Source organism: Coffea arabica, chromosome 11e (genome assembly GCF_036785885.1).
Source record: "Coffea arabica cultivar ET-39 chromosome 11e, Coffea Arabica ET-39 HiFi, whole genome shotgun sequence".
In the NCBI taxonomy this organism is placed as follows: Eukaryota; Viridiplantae; Streptophyta; class Magnoliopsida; order Gentianales; family Rubiaceae; genus Coffea; species Coffea arabica.
The window spans coordinates 55,268,078-55,287,824 of record NC_092331.1 but is presented as its reverse complement, the minus strand read 5'-3'; the positions used below and the strand labels follow the sequence as shown (position 1 = coordinate 55,287,824).

Here is a 19,747-nt window from a genome sequence, read left to right as displayed (position 1 = left end):
ACTTTATGTTAGGTAATCAAGATTACACTTTTACTTATTTTCACTTTCTAGTTGATCTGATCAAATATAAAAAAGTTTTCCAAGTTCTCTGTCTTTGGAAAAAATCCATTGCTTTTCCGTTCAGCCCTACACAACTTTCAGAATTTTGCCCTTTTTCTCCAAGGAGAAAAGAGAAAAAGAAGAGAAGGAAAGCTTCATACTACTTTCTGGCTGCTTTTTCTACCTTTTTTCATGTGTTGGTAAGGAAAGGAGTTTATTATTGCACAGACAATCTCAACTTCCATGGTCAAGCTTTAAATCTTGATTAAGGGTTTTTTTTCTGAAGGAAATCTTGATTAAGGGTTAAATAATTATTTTTTTAAAAAAATGGTTAACTATTAGCGTTAGGTTATCCACATCACAATTGGACAAGAAGGATATAAGAATCAATGCATATATAATAAGCTTTGGAGCTGTTTTAGCTAATAGACAAATTGGATTAGAGAATCAATCGTCTTTTTGACAACAATAATGAAACATAGGCAACAGGCAATCATCAAATCTACCTTCTCCTCATCCAATTAATCAGAGAAAACGCATTAGCATCACAGACTAATCCTTCCTTTTTTTAACTCATTATGCGTTTTAAGTTAATTGGTTGGTGATTAGTACTTAACCAACTGATCTTCTTAAGAAATCTTTATGCTTAACAATTTGTTTGTTTTTTCCAATATCATTTTGGCCCACATGTTTTAATCATCAGGCATCTCACCATCCAGCTGTGGGACTAATCTTTCTTTGCGTATGGTAGAATCAAATTTGATCATTGAATTGAATCACACCTCTTAAGAGTCAACAAATGCACGCTCCACCAGCAATCTTGTCAATCTCCTGTCTTTCTTCTTTTTTTTTTTTTTAGTAAATCTTATATGCACTGATAGTGTACACACTATGACAGTTGGATGCACGACACATGTGAAAAATTTGGATTTCAAATTTAAATTCGAATTATGTGTCATGCATCCAATAATAAAAGTGTATAAGTATAGAAAATTAATTCTTTTTTTTTTTTTAACTTCCTGAAATTTTTCATAACCAGAAATCAATATACCAAAAGATCTATAGATAAACTTAAAGAATCAAGAAGAGCTTTAATTGTCGACCCATGTGGTTAATGCTTGTAACTTTGTAGGGAGGAAACTCCATTTTTTTCTTGTAGTTTTTTAGGTTCATCAGTTCATTGTCTGTAATGAATAAGGTTACAAGAAAGGAAGAAATTATGATCAGGTGTGAGTAAACATGTTGATTTGCAAATCTCCAGGCTGAGGTCAAAAATCATGGCGATGTTTGAGATTTGCCATGTTGTCTTGGATCTTGTTGATCTTCCTTCGGAACATAGAAAGTGTAAAACACATAGAAAATTCACCTAGTTGCACCTTAACTAGAAAAGGAAAAAAAAAAAACTTTTTAATTTGGTTCTGATCAAAATTGATTGTCCACATTCCTTTGCTTGGTTTGAGGCCAAAGGGAGTTACATTTGGCAATTTTAGAGTACTTTATATGCATTAATACAGTGATTACATATAGCATGGTGAATATGTGGATTATTAGTGTACAAATATGTTCTAACAAAAGTGTAAAACAAGAACATCCTTTCATATGTTCTTAGGAAATACTTGTCAAATTCAACCCCGATCGTTGAATTCAAAATGCTCAACCAACGTAATAAACATTGCTCCTATCGTTCCACCTACAATGCCCTCAGCCAATCTTCAAACTGCCCCTTTTGTGCTTCTAGCATCTTTCAGTAGGACTCCTTTTTCTAGTCACCTCTTCCCTTCTGGTCCCCAAAATAATCATATCTAGGAAACTCCCACAGTTTTTCATCTCAATATTCACTGGTCTAGGTAACACTAACAGCCTTAACAACTCTGCCGCTCAATTTGGAATGAAGCACAAGCCTAGAGCTATTAATATATTGCAAATGGTGGACAAATGAGCCACCTTGGCTAGATAAAGACATCCAAAAGGGGCCTAAAGCTTCAAGAACCTCTTTATTCCATCCTCTTCTTAGTCCTAGCAACTTTGGCTTTTTTCTTTTTAGTAGTGACAAAGTCCTCAGGATTTTTCCAACCTAGGTCCACACTTGATACGTTTCTAAGCCAACTCAACACCTTTGGTATACTCCTTTTCTTAGAATTCAATTCATCCCCCTCTAGTCTCCTCACTCCTCTCCTTTTCTTTTCTTTCATATTCCAGTCCTTTCTTCACACAAATCATTTCCACAACATGGCTTCAACCCTCCAAAAACTACTGTCAACCCTACTTTTCCTCTCAACAGTTCTTCTTTTTTCGGCAAGGTCATTGGCCCAAGAGTGCCCATATCCGTGTTATCCACCGCCAACGGGTGCCGGAAACAATCCACCAGCGACTCCAACACCACCATCACCACCAGCAGGAGGATCTTTTTCTCCTCCAGGATCTTTCTCACCACCGACAGGAGTTATTCCGTATTTTCCTCCACCTGGCTATGTTACAGGGCAAGCACCGCCTCCTCCCGATCCTATCGTGCCATGGTTTCCTTACTACTATAGAAAACCACCTCATGGTGATCAGTCTTCATCAACAACCTTGCAAGGATCATCAAGAACCATGATCATCACCATCCCTTTTCTTGTTTTGACTTTATTTCCTGCTTTTCACTAAGTTTTCATCAAATTTGATGTAATTAACTAAGGTCTTAGATGTTATGAGAAATATTCTACTAGCTAGGATTGTTAATTTGTTATTACCATAGTGATGATTTCACTGTTGACATGTATCCAAGAATTTGCTGTTTTCTTTGCTCGAAAAGGCAAAGGTTTTGGTGATCAGAAAGGGCGCATGATAGAGATGTTGGTGGCCTCCAAAGTGTTGAAGTCGTCCAAGTTTGGTAACGTGGATACTTCTTTGTTTTTTCCCTTTTTATTTATCCCCTGCCTTATAATATGGCACAATGACAAAGACTTTCTAACCACACCAAGAATCTCTATTTGCATTAGACGCCATGTGTATGTACTTATAAAATGATGCAAACAAATTTTTGCAAATCTTAAGCTATACGTGTCCATTAAAATCACTATCTGGATTACAGAAAAGCTTTTTCTTATTTGCTACAAGTACAGGGAAGTTTCATGGTTCCTTATCCTTTATCTTTATGTGGTCTAAATTTTGGTTTAGCATGCAATATTTCATCCAAAAGGGGTAGCTGATATTTCAGTTCCACGGTCTGATTTGTGTAATAAGTCTCTTCTGTGGCAACATAACAACAAAGTTAGATTTGGACACAATTAGCCAGATAATGGTGTAATTTTGTGCATCTTCTAATTTACTGTCCTCATCAGAAGGGCATTTCTCAAATAAATAAGAAAAGAAAAGAAAAGAAAAGAGAATTTAATAGAGTTTAGGTGCAATATCAAAATCATGTTTCTAGATGAAGTTGCAAGGACAGATTTTTACAGGCTCTCCTTATCAATTGATTCTAAACGACATGCAGGACAGTAATTGATAATTACGGTGTCCAAATATTTGCAATTAGTAACAAAAACTGGAAAAAGAAAAATAACAAAGAGACTGATCACAAACAGTAGTATCTAAAGAGGATGATGATCGCTTAACCGAACATGCGGGTTTGCCATTAAGAGTCCAACAAGAGAGGATCTAGAGGAGTATATTGCTTTCCTTTTCTAAGTATGGTTTACAAGAAACGAGGCATCTTATGATGATAAGTTGTGGAACTTGTGAAGGGCTTTTTTGTACTTGAATGAATCTTGATGAGCAGTACATAGACACAAGGTAGCAGATGAGGTGATGAATAAACAGTCGGTGAGCGGCAGCAAAGATAGCTACATCCTGCAAGAAACTCTGCTAGCCTGCAAAATGCTGATCTGCACCGTCAAAAACATATAAACAAAGATGAGATGATGAGTTTAGTATGAAAAATCCTGAGTTCAGAGTAGGAATGATTATAAAAGACAAATTCTGCTTGCATCATTTACAGGATTTGGATCAAAAGTGATATTGAATGCTCAGAGTTGCTTACATCATGATGCAGTAAAGCTTTCTGTTTAGCAATCTTTCAACTATGAGATTATTAAAATACAAAGAACCGTCTAAACATCAACAACTACGGATTGCTTCCTTTGTATTTATCAACTTAGAGCTCTAGATAACCTGTCTGCCTCAAACATGCTCTAGATCACAAGTACTTTATTATCACTACTATTTTTTCAGTAGAAATGCGTTGGCAACCACACCAAATTAACTGGGAAATTTTCATGGATTTCTGGTTGTAACACGATCAAAGTCTAAAATTGTAGAAAATTCTCCAACTGCAGGAACTATAAGCATTCTATTGTGTGGAACTAGCATTTACATTAGACTTGATTGTATCCAAGCGGAAATTTTACGCTTCAGAGTTCATCTTGTTGGTGTTGCAGTCACAACCATGGTATCTGCTTCAGCAGATTATGTTCGACTGTTCTATCCAAGAAAAGTTCATTTTGCCAACTGCAGTACTCAGAACTGGAAGGCATGGAAACATTGAACAGAGAGGTATAAAGTCTCCAGATGGCTACAGAAATGGATGGAAATAAGAACCTCAGCGATTTAGGAAGCAACGCCAACAGCTAGGTTATTTATTCTTGAGCTGTTGCATAGGTCAACAGCTTTAATGCCCTTTTTTATCACACCCTTCGTCCTTCTCTCAAATCCCACCTTATGTTTCCCCTCGACTTTCTGGCCTTTATTCAGCTTGTTAGCTTCTGATGCTCTTTCTTTCTGTAAACTTGTATGCTTGACCTTTTCCTGGTCTTCCTTCCCTGCAAGCCCTATTGCAGATGCAGTAGGATGGCAATTACTAGCTGCAAGATCTGAGAAACGTATATTTCTCTCAGAACGGACTGCTGAATGATAACGGGTAGCTCCAGATAGTGGTGGTGAGTTCACTGCTTTTGCAGATTCAGTAGTAAAACATGCTTGGCCGCTTCCCCGATTTGAACATGATCGTGACGCTGCAGTAGCTCCAATTGCAGTGCTTGAAGGCATATTTTGGACTTTACTTGATTTTCCATTATTAGCTAAAACCTGAAGTAGATAATCAGTTACAAAGTCTCATAAATCATCCTTATGCTGCAATAAACTTGAAGTCTTCTACAGCATATGAGAAGCATACTAGTCACGAGAAAATGTTAATATGAAGAGTGGGAAAAATATCATTCAAAAGCAGTCAAATCTCATAACCTATCAATATATCCTGAAAGCAGAGAAGTCAATAGGCGATTCAATGTCGCGAGATTTTCTTTTCTGCATGTGCCAAAACGAACAGTTAAGCAAAAAGGAGCTTAACTCATATGCAAAAGGGCATTTTGATATTTGTTTCTCCTTGAAAGTTGAATACTAGGAGTGCATGGGTGGATGTCTGAAGTAAACAATAAAAGCACTTCAACAACAATTTCAAGTCATGAAAAGCAAAGGTTGGGTTCTCTATATGGATGTTCATTCAAGTTTAAAACAAAAAAAAAAAAAAGCATGCAAACAGATGCTTGTTGTGGCATGTCAGTTAGGATGACTACAAATATAAGACTTGTGACCAACTTGCATCTCTCAGTATACAATTTGCTGCCAACAAATATCATAATATATTCAGAAAAGCAACTGAAAAACCAAGTACAGCTGACTCCTCCGCTTACCTTGTTTTTATCCGACCATCGTCCAGCTTCAGTATAAAATGAAGGCATTGGTGTTGCTTTAAAGTTTAGGCTTCTGCGCAACTGCTTAATGTCTGCTTCAGTCTTTTCCTGGAATAACATAAACTAACCAAATAAAGCATCTAGGAAAGATATATTAGACAACTGAAACGCAATATTTTAACATATTAAATGAGAAACAAATATAAGGGTGGTCAAACAGCATACACTACATAAATATTCTTTCTTCTAAATAAGACCAAAAAAAAAGTAATGCAAACTTATTGGTTAAAGATCACTTTTATTGATTGCAGCAAAGTCATTTTCTTTGGGAATGTTGAGGAATCTATCTAAGTGTTTCAGAAAGTACATAAATGACCTGCCCAGGCATATTACCTGCTTTTTAGCTCTAACTTCCAGCATTTCAGTCTCCTTAGCATGCATTTTCTCCTCCAACTTGTTATTAAACTGAAATAAAATTTGCAATCATGAAAAATTTACAAGTATAAACGATGCCAGCACGCTATTTTAAATTAAGTTAGAATAGACAAAACAGTATCTTCCTTGCCTCTTTCCTCTTCTCAGCACGTTCATCACTTTTGAAGCTGAAAGCAGAAGCACTTGATTTGATAAATTGCTTGGATGAATTAACAGATCGCATTGGCCTAGACAAGAATAAGAAACAGATATAAAACCAGAATAGCTAGAATGTTGAAAAGAATGGATTTTTGCTGATTTTTTGCTCACAAACCTGCTTGCATTGTGGTGTGTTCTAGGGGCAGCCTTGTCTGCTGTAGAAGGCCGAGAACTTATTATAGGGGCAATCTTGTCTGCTGTAGAAGGCCGAGAACTTAATCTAGGGGCAAGCTTGTCTGCTGTAGAAGGCCGAGAACTGACAGCCTTTTTTGTTGTTGATTCTTTTGCATTGCTTTGGCTGAAAGAAAAGCATCTCTCTTATACTAAACAGTCAAAAGCATAAGTTCTGAATTAAAAATAACATCAAAAAAACAAATACCTTTTGTTTTCAGGTAGTTTTGTCTTAAAACTCTGAGAAACCTATACAAATAAAAAGAGCATTTAAGACAAACCTCATTTAGAGTTTTGAACGTAGCAGACAGTCGGCACTTTTTTGAACATTTCGGTTGTTTTATAGAGTACCTTCGTAGTAATCCAATCAACAAGAGAAAATTACCTCACAGGTTGATGCTTTGGGAGCAGAATACATTGCTGAAGCTGCAGAATCACATAATTGCTTTTCCTTTCTGGATCTTACTGAAGCATTAGTATCACTCTTAGAAGGCCTCTTTGTAAAGCACTTAGAAGCTTCACTTGACATGCTTTTCTTGGCCTGAACAACACTGAGCTGAGACGTTGTCAATTTGGACTTTGCAAGTTTAGTTTGTGATGACCCAAGCTTTGCCTACATTTACAAAATTGATCAATTATGGGGTCACAAAGTGCTTTTTTTCCCCTTATAGAGTGGGATGGAAAACATAAATATTGAAGTTGAACCCAAGTTCAAGTAACACCCTGAAACAACACAGCATTTCTCAAATACCTGTTAACCTCCCCACAACTTTACCCACTGTATAAGTACTAAATAAGAAGCAATAAAGGACAAACCTTGGAACGACAACCTACTTCGTGTCTTGAACAAACTTCTTGCTCAGCCGTGGGACTCCCGGGCAACCAAGTTCCAGTTTTAGATGACATATCTGAACTTGTTGCTTCACTATCACCACTGTGGTTCTGTTTTACATGAGTTTCTGGTTCACAAGTTCTCAGAGGTGAATTTCTGCCTCCAGACTGACATGTTTCTTCTATTTTGTCATGTTCACAAACAACATCCTCAACATTGGAATTATCAGAGGTGTGACCAGCTTCAGGCTTAGAATGTGAAGTTCCAGAATGGTCCAATTCATGTTCTGCTGCTTCAACATCACTTTCAAGTACTGAGTGACCATGACTAAGAGCATGAAGTTCCTCGAAATTGGCATTATTATCATGTTCACTCTCAGGCTTAGAGTATGAAGACGCAGAATAATCTAATTCATATTTTCTCAGTTCAAGCTCTCTTTCATCGAATGAATGACCTTGACTGTCGAATGAATGATCATGACTGTCATCATAGCTTGTCACAGTGCTATGCTCATTAAGATTCTCAATGTCCTCTTCACAACCCATGTTGTGCAATTTTTCACTTCCACTATTTTGACAGTCAATCCCACTCTGACATTCTGATAGGTTCTGGCTCAAAAGTGCCTTCCTCCTAAAGTGGGCCTCAAAATATGCCTTCTTCTCAGTAACCGAACCAGGTTTTGAGCATTTCTCAACCTCTTCAAGATAACGATTATGCGAGAAGGATGACCTCCGCTCCCAACATAAAGCTTCTGTTTCAAATCTTCCAAATGAAATGGAGCCAGAGTGTAAAGAATCCGCCTGTCCGATTCAATCAATTAGTGTTAGGTTCCATTTTCTCTTTCTTCTTAATAAAACAGATACACACTCACGAAGGTGATGCTGAAAAGAAAAAAACTTTTGTAAAGCATTACCATGCGCTCGACACTGAAATATTTAAAATTGAGATTCTACTGACAAACATACACTTGTGGATGTACAAGTGACCTAAATTGCTAGGTAATGCATCCAGAGAGCTAAATATGTGGCACTACATCAGAAATTCATATACTCAATACTGAATTCATGCATCACATGCATTGATCATAACAAATTCATAATGCCGGACTTAAATTTGCTGAGAAATGTCTCATCTATTACTGAGATAGAGTACAGTAGTCATTGACTATCATATAAAAGGGCATACTGGTCAGACTAAAATTCCGGTACACAACTATGAGATCCACAAATTCGAGTTAATAAAAAACTGTAATCTAAGAGACCCAATTGAAGCATTGAACAGAAGATGCGTCCAACACTATAACACTACAACAACTAAGCAAAGACTTTCACAAGCAAAACACCGTCAGTTTGTTGAAAGCCAAGGCTTTACATAAAAGAAAAGAAAACTCAAATCTAGTAGCTGCTGCAAGTTGCTAACAAGTAGCCGAAAAAGAAAAGTGATTCATCATCATGATGATCCAGAAAAGAAACTCAATCAATCCCATTAAAGCAGAAATATCCAAAAAAAAAAAAAATTAACACAGTTACTGCAAATAATTAAATCTAACTCCGACCCCATTAACCCCCTGCACAGAAAAGAAATATTAAACAACAAAATCAAAAGGCCGGTTCAAAGAAGAAACATAAAAAGGGGACCACAAATCAGATCAAACTAAGAAACTAAACAAGAGTAAATTTTACCTGAAAACTAAGCCTAAATGGTTCTTGAATATCCCCAGCCATATTTTTGATTATTTGTCTTGTAATCATATCCTAATTCATCTGTAAATTATCAACAAAACCCACAAAAGAACATCACAAAGGGTCACAAAATCTGTAAAAAAAACCTCATTATATCAGCAATTATCATAAGCTTTAGAAATGAATCATCACTTTGAAGTAAGACAGGACCTTGAAGAGAAGGAAGGGAGAGAAGTACAGGGAGAATGCTTAAATGGGTTTCTTTGGAATGAATCAAGGAGTGAAAAAATGTGTACAAGAATTGGTTCTTTGCTTTAAAGATGAGACTTCAGGAAGTGGGAGTGAGCGAGCGTGAAAGAGAGGCTTTGTTCAGTTTTCTTGCAGTGAAAATGAAGATGAACTGATGAAGCTGAAGAACCCAAGTGTTGTGGCTGTTAAAATGAGTGAAAGTAAGAGAGGTTTAGTGTCCCCTGCCTGCGTGTACTATTACCGTATTGTGTGTTTTTCATTTTTTTTGGTTTTTATTTATAGTAATTAAATCAACTTAATTATTTGTACTCGTGTTTAATTAGGATACTTGGGTATTCTTTATTTTAGCCCTCGAAACGAATCAAACATTTCAATTGAGCCCTTGCAACTCAACATGAATACATGATCCATATTGCTACTATTTGATGTCCAAATGATGTAGGAAGACCAATCAGAAAAGGTTGGTAATTTACCTCCTCTTTTTCTAGTATAAGTAACATTAAAAGAAGAAGATTGTCGACCTGTATCATTTCATGTCGTACTCTCTTTTTTTCTTTTAATTATGTAAAATTTTTATGATAAATATCAATGATTGAACGCGTGTATGTATGTGTGTGTATATATATATATTATTATTTTTTGATAAATTAATTTTACTTTACCATAAGGCTTCTGTCAAGGACAAGCTTTCATTTACATGTCAAATAAGAAACACAAGTGGCTTTGAATAACAAATCAGAACGTTCATGTTTGCAGGGACAATTTGGAAGAGAGTTTCTTCTTTAGAGGACCAAAATCAGAAAGAATTTTAGTATTTTTAAGGCCAAAATGTGGGATCCATTTCGTTTATGGTCAATAGTAATGGTGGGATCTTCATTTTTTTTTTTTTTTGGTTGATAATATGGTGGGATCTTCATCTTAAAATGAGTCAAAACTGACAAGATTAAATATGCAGACTTTAGAGTCTCTCTCTATTTGTGCCTTTTAATCTTTTTTCCCGAATTAATCAGAATAAAATATAATTATAGAAGGATAATAAATAAATACTGTACAAGATTGGTAACGCTTCAATCATGATCGTATGCTGAAAGGGTGCATGAATGATGTGATACTATTCCACTTTTTGTCTGCTTATGATATCTGAAATCTGGACCATGCAAAATTTGGGCCTATGCTTGTTCTCTTTTCACCATCAGATGATGTTGATGTTTGATAACCGTCCGATCTTTGTAATCCGACGGATAGGAAAAATTGGAGTGAGATGGACAGTCCTGGGGGGTTTGAGGTTCTGCCACTTGGCATTTTGAACTTTGGACTATTGGCCCATTGTTCTTTTTATTTCACTTTTCTTCTTTGGCTGAATTCCAGTGGAAGTAGAAAGAACAAAGAAAAAAGGGTTTCAGCAAAGAAGACGAAGGCGAAAAGGTGGGCATCATTACAAGAATGAATGGGAGCTGGTGACTGCAACAAGAATTGTCAATGGATAGAAAAAGGAAAATGGTGGACCAATCAATTGAAAAAAAAAAAAAACTAACCTAGTTGTGCATTTTTCCAATTTCAACGTAATTTCATGTTGTAATGTCTAGAAAAGAAAAGTAGATAATTGTTAGAAGTAATTTTTTTCAATTTTAATGCTCAATTTTGTGTATGCAATATAAAGAATGCGACAAACCGTTCATAAAATTTTATCTTCTATCTCTTCTCGTTCCGGTCTTCTCTAAAAAGAAAAAAAAATTAAAGAATAATAGGAGAAGGAATGAAAAAGTTATCTAAAGAATTTTTTTTATCTATATTTCTTTTTTGCTTTATTTTTGCCTTAAAATGATCAATAGGCTGATAAATAGTACAGATACAAGGTTTAAGTATTGATTTGAGTGCAAATACAAGGTTTAGGTAATTGACTACAAGCCCAAATTGTACCTCTCTAGAGGTCTAAGAAAGGGTCCCTGATTATGGACTAAGTGGACTGATAATGTTCTAGGTTACTATAGCCTAATTGTTGGAGTGACTAAAGCTATGAAAAAAATGCAATAATCTCACTTTTTACTCTTCATTTTCTTTGTTAAATAAATATTTGTATGTACACATGGAAAGCTAGGGCAACATGTACTATAATATTTTCTAAATTTGGATGTTAAAGAATGTATTAAAAAAAAAGAAAATAAGGAAGTGTCATTCATATTTTTGCACCTTTGATGCATAAACTCATATTTAATTGTCTCTTTTTGCAATTATATACTTTCTCAATTTAACTTTAACTTTTCAAAAAACTAACATTGAAGACCCTAATTAATCGGTGCTCCAACAAACCCAATAAACAAAGGTGTCTAAAAGGGTTATTAGCATAAGTAAAAAGCGATTCATTATTGCACAAATGCATCTCATACATAAATCACGTGCTAATGTATTATCAAATATATCCAACAGTAAAAATGTACACAAATGCACGACCAAACACTATTGCATTTGTGTTTTATATCAAAAAATTGGTAATGTTGCATGTTCCCATGCCACCAAAATCTTGAGCTAAGCTAAGTTGCTTTCTTTAGATTCTATCATTTTGTAAACCTTTGATCCGAGCAAACCATAATGGTTTGATCACCAAAACCCCAACAACCAAGAAATCCATGCACAAACATAACATGGTATTTGGCGAATAAAACAAGAACAATCCAAAATATTTGGCCTCCATGCATGGAACATGTGCATGTCTCACCATACCCGACAATTGTATTCTTTTTGGGACGGCCACCGCCCCAAGCCACCGTGTAGAAGTTGAAATTTGATCCCCCAAAATGAAGCTTGCACCACCAAGTACAAGCCTCTCTCCGCCGTGCTTGGATCTAGCCCCTCCTCCAAATTAAAACCCTATTTATTCTATCACCGAATGGTCCCAACTGACTCGTGCTTAGGAACCCCTTGTGGTCCATCTTTGCATGCGATTGTTCAAAACTTGAAGAAGTAAGATAATGTGTTTGTTTTGCCAGAACCAAGAAAAAATTTTACAAAGTTTTTTTTTTTTTTCTAATTTTTCGAATTTCTTACTAGTAGAAACTCATATTTACTGTTGAAATTGCATTTTCTTTTTGGCTTAGTTTCATCAAAAATATTTAGAATATCACTTATGGTTTTGTTATATAGCAATCTTGGTTGTGTTACAGATGCTAAGCGTCATTAATCAAGTTCGACACGGAAAAATATCCGGCACAGAAAAAAAAAAAAGAATCATTTTTTCAACAAATTTCCATCTTTCAATGTGATTTACAGATTCCTAGACTTGTTCACTGTGCCAACTTGGGGAAATTATTGATTTGTAGTGTCTAAAAACTTTTAGAGTAGAACAAATTTTAGTCATTTATCAATGGTGGTCCAGGTCCAAAATGAAAGTGATGTATGCATAATATTCCGGCAGCGATTTAGTACTTCCAGTGCATCTTTGAGTCTCTGACTTGCCCTGGAAAACTGGAGGACAAAAATATAGAGTTGCTTATTTACCTTTCTTAAACTTCGAATAGATAAACTAGCTAAAAAATTAAAAAGAAAATAAATTGTTCAAGTCCTTTTTTTTCCCTATTACTAGAGCAAATATCCATTCAAAATCTAACTGTAACGTTGAATCATTAGAGCTCTAAGGATTGGAATTTACTGTCTGTGGTAATTAGAATTAGTTAAACTCCGGAGAAATTTCCAAAATGATGATGAATTTTAAAAAATTTATGCAAAGAGAGCATTTTGAGTATAGAATTTCATCCAAGGGGTCTTCGCATTCAGCAAATGCGAACTCCTGAGCTCACATTTGTTGAATGCGAAGCCACTTTAAATTTCCGACCCACAAATGCGAAGTCACTTTATCCATGTTGAGTTCCAAAAGGAGAAAAAAAAATGATGAATATAATAAATTAAGGTAGGTGGATATAATAAATCGAAGTCCCTGATCAAAGACTACCTATATATAATGTCAATATTGCTCCAGAAAATCAAAATTTAAATAGTTTGTCATTTATGGTGCTTCTTTTGTAAGCTGTAGGCATCAATTGGACAAAAAATTGTATTCCAAGGATAGTAATATCGTGGAATAGGACGGAGAGATGGACCAACATATATACCCCTAAAATTCTAATTCTATTCCTACAAAGTTCAAACATCGGAACCCTAACCACATCTGCCCTGACCAGTTTCTTCCTCCTACCTGAAACATATAAACTGAGTAATTTGGAAGGAACGAGATTTCATGAAAATGGGAACAAATAGGTGATTACACTCTGGTTGCAATTGAAAACTCATAGATGAGACCCTACCCATGTGGGCATCAGTACTATTGTATTACAAGACCTAATCCACAGGTTTGGTGAAAGAGCTAACTCCCACATTAATTAGTATGAAAATCTCTTGTGGGCATATATATATTGCAGCAAAACTAATGATTGCCAAACACAAAGATAGGTGAGGAGTCTTCGTGTACTTAAACTAGGGCCAGTTTTAATTGGTTCTGAAATTTTGAGATCTAATCTCTCAACTGTCTTAATCCAATTTAATTCTGTTTTTGAAGAATTTTAAGTTGAGAAAACTTATTTGGAGCAGCTTCATAATCAGGACAATATTTTAAAGATTTCAAAAAAAAATTGAAAAAGGGCTTCAAATCCTTTTGAGGCACGCTCAAAGCAATCATAAAAATTGCAGCAAGCAAAATCAGGCCAGTAAAGTAGGATTAGCTTCTTTTTTTTTGCCTTTTTTTTTTTTTTACTGAAACCATATATTAATTGCCTATCAAAATCATTACCCTTGGCAAAAAAAATATTCTTTTCCAGTTCTAAGTTTTCATTTTCTCTGTCTGAAATGTAACCAGAAATCGTATGTCATGCATTTAGACTCGTTAGTATTGAGAAAAAAAAAAAACTACATTGACAATGTAAGTGTTAGGTTCATGAGTAAAGGGTTATGTCCCACCTTGGTCCGAGAGATAGAGAAAGAACGGTTAATATGTAAGTAAGTGTCCGAGACCTAATGACTTAAACTTTTGGATCAAAATTGGATTCCTGACTTACATATTGGGTTATTTGGTGGACTCTCTCGAGGTGTTTCTCCCTATTAATAAGAACATCCATTTATTGAACAATTTAATGTACTTAAAATTATTTTATATGTAGAAAGTTCAAGGCATCAGTCATCACAGGAGGAGGTGGGGCTCAGAGGAGTATGGTGCAGTTTGTCAATCCTTTATGTCATTTAGATTATGACATGTTAGTTGCAGTACGTGCATTCAATAGCAGCCATTTTCTATATGACAACATATATGGTCGCATTTGCAGCCATGTGAGAACCCTTCTGTTAGTTAATTTGCATGTGAATCCATGTGTTTGCTTATGTATTTATATTTTACTGGTAAGAAACTTTTATGGATTCATGAGAGAAGAAGACAGAAGTATGGGAAGCCATTCTGAAGTATTTCAAAGTTTTAACAGAAGCATCCCGTGAGATCATTATTCTCACCGCTCCATAATATCTCATCCTGAGGCAGTCAAGGGTTTTTAATTAGTTGTCTTAGGAATATTTATTTAGTCCACAAAAGTCACAGAAGATAAAAATTGGTTGAAGCCAAGTCAAATCTTGTGACTTCAACAATTTGGTTAAATAAAATTGGTTGAGACCAAGTCAATTCATGCGAAAGTAATTTCGTTCATTATAAACCTTGTCTCTGTATAATTTCATTCATTACATACTCCTTAATTACACTTTTGTTTTTCTACATTGATGGGAATCTGAAAAATAAATCATGTAATCCATTAAGAATTCTCCAATTAGACTTATTCTAGCTGCCAAGCTCCTTGTCCATTGGAGACCCTTCACCATTGGGAAAACTTTATAAGCTGAAAGTGCCCTCCCAAAATAGACTTGCTATGTAAGGCCACAGACATTATCTGTACTGCAATTATAGGTTAGAAGTCAAGTAGATGGCCAAAGTTGAGAAAAATTTCACATCCAAAGATTCTGTGTTTGGATTCCTCATTGTTGTATTCAAGCATGGTTTAGATTTTAAACATCATCACAATCTTGTCTTGTCTGTACATAATCCAGGCTTTTAGGAGGGAAGGTGGGAAAACTTTAACCAAAAAAATGAAAAAGAATCACACATAGGGTCTGTTTGGTTGGAAGTAAAATGTTTTCCTTGGGAAAATATTTTCCGTGGAAGTAATTTTCCATGAAAATCATTTCCCTTTCATCATTTTCAGGTGTTTGGTTAGCTTATTGAAAATATTTTCTTACTTTATTTTTCTGGTGTTTGTTTAACTTTTGAAATATTTTCACTTTTATCTCTATCTTTACTTTCTACACATTATAACTACATACTTCTTCCCATGCAAAATAAGAAAATTTATCTCATTGTTTAACTTTAAAAAATCTTGGAGAAAGGTATATATGAATAAAAAATATCTCCTTAAGCAAATAAATAAATTGCTGGCCATTTAGTGTCAAATATCAATCACATGCAATGCTTATTGTGACATATATCTTGCACTCTCACTGCTGAAAGTTTCTCTAGAAAAGAATGTCCCTATTATACATAATTAATTACTAGCATAGGATGAGTAGGATGAGATTTTTTTTTTATTTTGAATATACTAGGGGGAGGGTTGGGTGGTACGGGGGAGGGAGTGTAAGGAAGAGGTCTTGGGTTCGAGTCTTTCTGTTTACACTAAAAAAAAAAAAAGAACATACTGCAAGATGATTTCAGTAAGTTTGGAACATACTACAGGCAAGATGCATGCATTTCGGAAAACAACTTCAGGAAGTTGGGAAGGGAAGTTGTTTTCCATAAGATGAGTGAAAATATTTTACATAGGAAAATGTTTTCAGTAACTTTTGTGCAACCAAACACGGGAAATTAGGAAAATATTTTCCTGGAAAACATTTTCACCCGAAACAAACGGACCCATAAAATAGAATTATCTATTTATTGCATTAAAATAACAAATCAATGCCCATTCTATGTCCGTAATTTCTTCATCTTGCTTTACTTTATTAAGTCACAAAATAAAATTCCAAGAAATGAAATAACAACAGGCAATCCTCTAGTGGCTAAGGTTGAGACCTTTAGAATTAGAGGTCCTGAATTCAAATCCGCATACACCCTCCCTCTTCTTAAATCCCACTCATTCATTGGTAGCAAAAAATTGGCCTTCAGAATTAGAGGTCTTGGATTCAAATCTCCCGTCCACTCTCCACTTCTTAAATTCCACTCCTTCCTTGCTAGAAAAAATTAAAAAAAAAAAAAAACCAGTGATCCGACTAAACTCAACTCTTTTGAATTCTACTTATTATAGGCACCCTCAAATATATTCCAAATACAGTTGGACAAGATAAAGCAACCATATATACCTTCTCCTCATTCTCAAAATTTTCCACCCTTTTCGGTAAGCCACTGGCAGCTCTCTTGTACAAGATCTTGGAGCACCGGGCAAAGGAAAATTAAGTGAATTGAAACTTAAAAATGGTGCCCTATGTTCTGGCCCTGGACACGCTTTTCATAAAGGTTGAGCTTTTGGTTAATTCTTGAAGCGGTTTCTCTGTGAATCTAATCAGATTGTAGGTGAAACCTCCAGCTATGGTGCCCAAAAGAGGTCCAACTATGTATATCCATAGTCCCTTGTATTCATTCATAATTATTGCTGGTCCAATACTCCTTGCTGGGTTCATAGATGCACCTGATACTGGCCTGCCATCAATATTTCAATTCATTTTAAGAGTGGAAAAAGGATAAAAGAAAATGAATATCTTCTTACAAAAAAAAAAAAAAAAAAGAAAAGAAATGAGGGTAAAAATTTGACTAGCAGCAAAGATATTGTTGCTTCATAGCTCACATAATTATACAAAAAAGAGAAGAAAGTAAATTTGTAGTACCCTGCAACAAGGACATTGATTAGTATTGTCATTCCAATTGCAATTCCTGCTAATTCACCAATCTGTGAAACGGGATGAAAGTAATTAGTGCAAAAAATAATATAACTAGCATTTTGTTCAAAAATAAAAAGAATTTCCACCATTTCAGGTTGAACTTCATCCCATCTAATATTAAAAAAAAAAAAAGGAATAAAATCATCAGAGGAACATAGTATAAACATTTATTGTCCAATTTAAAGCCTAAAAGTAACAAAACTGTAAATTTCTGAAAATTGATGGACTATGTGATATGGAAAATTGCCTTAGTAATTAAAGTTGCAATAGTACAATACTCACACGTCTGGAGCAAATAGAAAAATTTTAACTAATATAACCTAGAGTATAGCCACATATGTTGTTTACAGTCAATTTTAACTAAAAATATTATGAGAACAATTGTTTTTTTCGTGGTAAAGGCAAAACCTTTTATTAGCACGAGAACAATGTAGGAATGTAGGAAAAAGGCAAAACCTTTTTCGTGGTAAAGGCAAAACCTTATTTGTTAATAGCACCCATTTTGACCTTTTTTTTTTTTAGTGATATGGGGGGATAAATTCATACAAAGGGGTGATGATAAATTCAATAAACAATAAGGATATTTTTGTTTAATTAACATGGTTAAGTCAATGAACAATAGGTGTCATTTTAGGAAAATCCTTTACTAAACGACATACAACTTAAGCGACAAAAATAAATTAAAGGATAAACTACTTTTTTGATTTTATTTTAAGGATTACCATATTTATGTTTATCGCTTGATAATGTGTTATTTAACTGTTGTTTTTTATAGGTGGACTCGTCTTTTTATCTATTTAATTAACATAATCAAAAGGTCAAAAAGTGTGTCATTACCAACTAAGGGAGTGCCATCAACATTTTTTTTCTTGTTTATGCGTCGAAAGTTTTCAATGCAGAATCTCTTACTTACAATCTCTACTAGTTTACCACCCAACCCAATCCTCCCCTACTGCCATAAGCATTTTTCAATACAAATAATTCTGCAACTTCAACGGTTTTGGGAATACAAATAATTGAACTCACGGATCTGTTATCTGTGGCAACACCAGATATGACGAACATCAACAGAAACGAGATGACGAATTCAAGGACCAGAGATTGAACATTAGAGCCTGTTGGTACAGTCCCGAAGAACGCTTGGGCCTTCACATCAAATATTAGACATAGGGTGCCACTAGCAAGAATTGCTCCCAACAGCTGTGCCACAATATACAAAGGCACCTGCAAAGTCCATTTTCAACAAATTAAATATTGAGAATCTTCAACGCCACATTTTTTCAGTTTTACCTTGGCAAATCCATTAAGGGAAATAGCTCAAATTTCTAATCTATTTGAAAAAAAGGTGAATTAATATAACATTGAAGAGCTATCTCCATAATTTTTTGCAGTAATTTATTTGTTAGAAACCATATTGTGTCATATTTGCTCTTACAAATTTCATGCTCTAAGAAAGGGGTAGCTGGAAATTAGCCATAACAATATCAGGATATAAGTAGAGCCATGCTAGACTAGCTCAAAGGCAAGAAATCATTTTAATTGGAAAAACTATAAGATTTACTCATTTAGAGAAGGAAATTTTGTATTATGCTAAAAAATGCAATATTAACGGAGATGAAGAGAGGGCCAAAGCTTGAAACCTGCCTGTTTATAAGGGAAATGTCGAAAGATGGCAAAAGTGATGGTAACTGCAGGATTGAAATGAGCACCAGAAATGTGTCCAACAGCATAAACCATGACCATTACTATCAAACCCCATGCTATACATACTCCTGGAAATGTTATTGACTCGTAAATTTTGTTAACAGCTACAGAACCACACCCAATAAATATCAAAAAATAAGTCCCAATTGCCTCAGCAAATACCTTATAAAATGGCAAAAAAAAAAAGAAAAGAGAAATTATATCAGTATCATTCACTTCAATCGGATTGAGAAATAAAAAGGTATATTATTTGCAAACCTTTTGGATGATCAAAACCACATCAGTTGAAGCACAGAAAGTAGTTTTTTCATTTGATTTGTAGGGAAAACTTGAGGCATTTCCCTCTTCAAGTGCTGCAATTTCTTTCTCCGACATTTTGTAGTTGTTCAACAAACAAACTAAAACATTTGTTTTCAACAATTATTAGTAAGAGTTTTTGTAAAGGAAAAAACTTTTTGTTCTTCCTAAAAGAGGAGGTTGAGTGGAACAAAAGTAAAAAGATTTATGGCTGTGGATAAGCTGAAAATTACTGGTAAAGCAACGCCTAGAAATGGTGAACGGATATTAGGCTTTCAAGTATAATACTGGTGTATTAGACATTCACCGCAATATTGGTTTTTATTTTTTCTAGCCTACTATTTGAGAACAAATATAACTTTTTTTTCTTTGTTTAGCAATTATGTATAAGCTGTAAATAGACTTATTATTCAAAAAAAAAATACATACATATCTTTTGACACAATTCTCCCAAAATTCAATGTTCAGCAAAGTTGCGGATTATGATTCACACAACAATAAGTTAAATCTTCACCCTA

At 34.8% G+C, this 19,747-nt stretch overlaps 2 protein-coding genes across 4 annotated transcripts; both read right to left on the bottom strand.

The window, feature by feature from the left end:
- Nucleotides 1-2,167: 2,167 nt before the first annotated feature.
- LOC113718730 (protein WVD2-like 7) lies at nucleotides 2,168-9,508 on the bottom strand. 3 transcript variants are annotated; one of them, XM_072072219.1, is made up of 11 exons: nucleotides 9,237-9,508; nucleotides 9,027-9,107; nucleotides 7,329-8,144; nucleotides 6,898-7,125; nucleotides 6,721-6,761; nucleotides 6,457-6,639; nucleotides 6,274-6,370; nucleotides 6,102-6,173; nucleotides 5,709-5,816; nucleotides 4,618-5,103; nucleotides 2,168-3,905 (listed from the first exon to the last, which is right to left on the bottom strand). In XM_072072219.1, the coding sequence occupies exons 2-10, from the start codon at nucleotides 9,093-9,095 to the stop codon at nucleotides 4,627-4,629; spliced, it is 2,091 nt and encodes a 696-aa protein (XP_071928320.1). In that variant the 5' UTR covers nucleotides 9,096-9,107; nucleotides 9,237-9,508; the 3' UTR covers nucleotides 2,168-3,905; nucleotides 4,618-4,626. The 3 variants fall into 3 exon arrangements, with proteins under 3 accessions (XP_071928320.1, XP_027099436.1, XP_027099437.1); XM_027243635.2 differs by lacking the exon at nucleotides 2,168-3,905 and having other exon boundaries at nucleotides 4,279-5,103; XM_027243636.2 differs by lacking the exon at nucleotides 2,168-3,905 and having other exon boundaries at nucleotides 4,279-5,103; nucleotides 7,347-8,144.
- Nucleotides 9,509-16,772: 7,264 nt separating this feature from the next.
- LOC113718562 (probable aquaporin NIP-type) lies at nucleotides 16,773-19,313 on the bottom strand. Its single transcript, XM_027243457.2, has 5 exons — nucleotides 19,191-19,313; nucleotides 18,873-19,094; nucleotides 18,255-18,452; nucleotides 17,175-17,236; nucleotides 16,773-16,989 (listed from the first exon to the last, which is right to left on the bottom strand). Exons 1-5 carry the CDS (start codon nucleotides 19,305-19,307, stop codon nucleotides 16,773-16,775), a joined length of 816 nt encoding a protein of 271 aa, XP_027099258.1. The 5' UTR covers nucleotides 19,308-19,313.
- Nucleotides 19,314-19,747: the final 434 nt, after the last annotated feature.

Bases quoted from the DNA above. Each gene is read 5' to 3' on its own strand.
- LOC113718730 (XM_072072219.1), bottom strand. From the start codon at position 9,095: ATGATTACAAGACAAATAATCAAAAATATGGCTGGGGATATTCAAGAA. The intron at 6,640-6,720 runs GTATTTGTTTTT...CTTTTCTTTCAG, and splicing joins AAACTACCTGAAAACAAAAG to CCAAAGCAATGCAAAAGAAT. The intron at 5,104-5,708 runs GTAAGCGGAGGA...TATCTACTTCAG, and splicing joins GATGGTCGGATAAAAACAAG to GTTTTAGCTAATAATGGAAA.
- LOC113718562 (XM_027243457.2), bottom strand. From the start codon at position 19,307: ATGTCGGAGAAAGAAATTGCAGCACTTGAAGAGGGAAATGCCTCAAGT. The intron at 19,095-19,190 runs GTTTGCAAATAA...CCATTTTATAAG, and splicing joins TGGTTTTGATCATCCAAAAG to GTATTTGCTGAGGCAATTGG. The intron at 17,237-18,254 runs GTGAGTTCAATT...CCCGTTTCACAG, and splicing joins TTGCCACAGATAACAGATCC to ATTGGTGAATTAGCAGGAAT.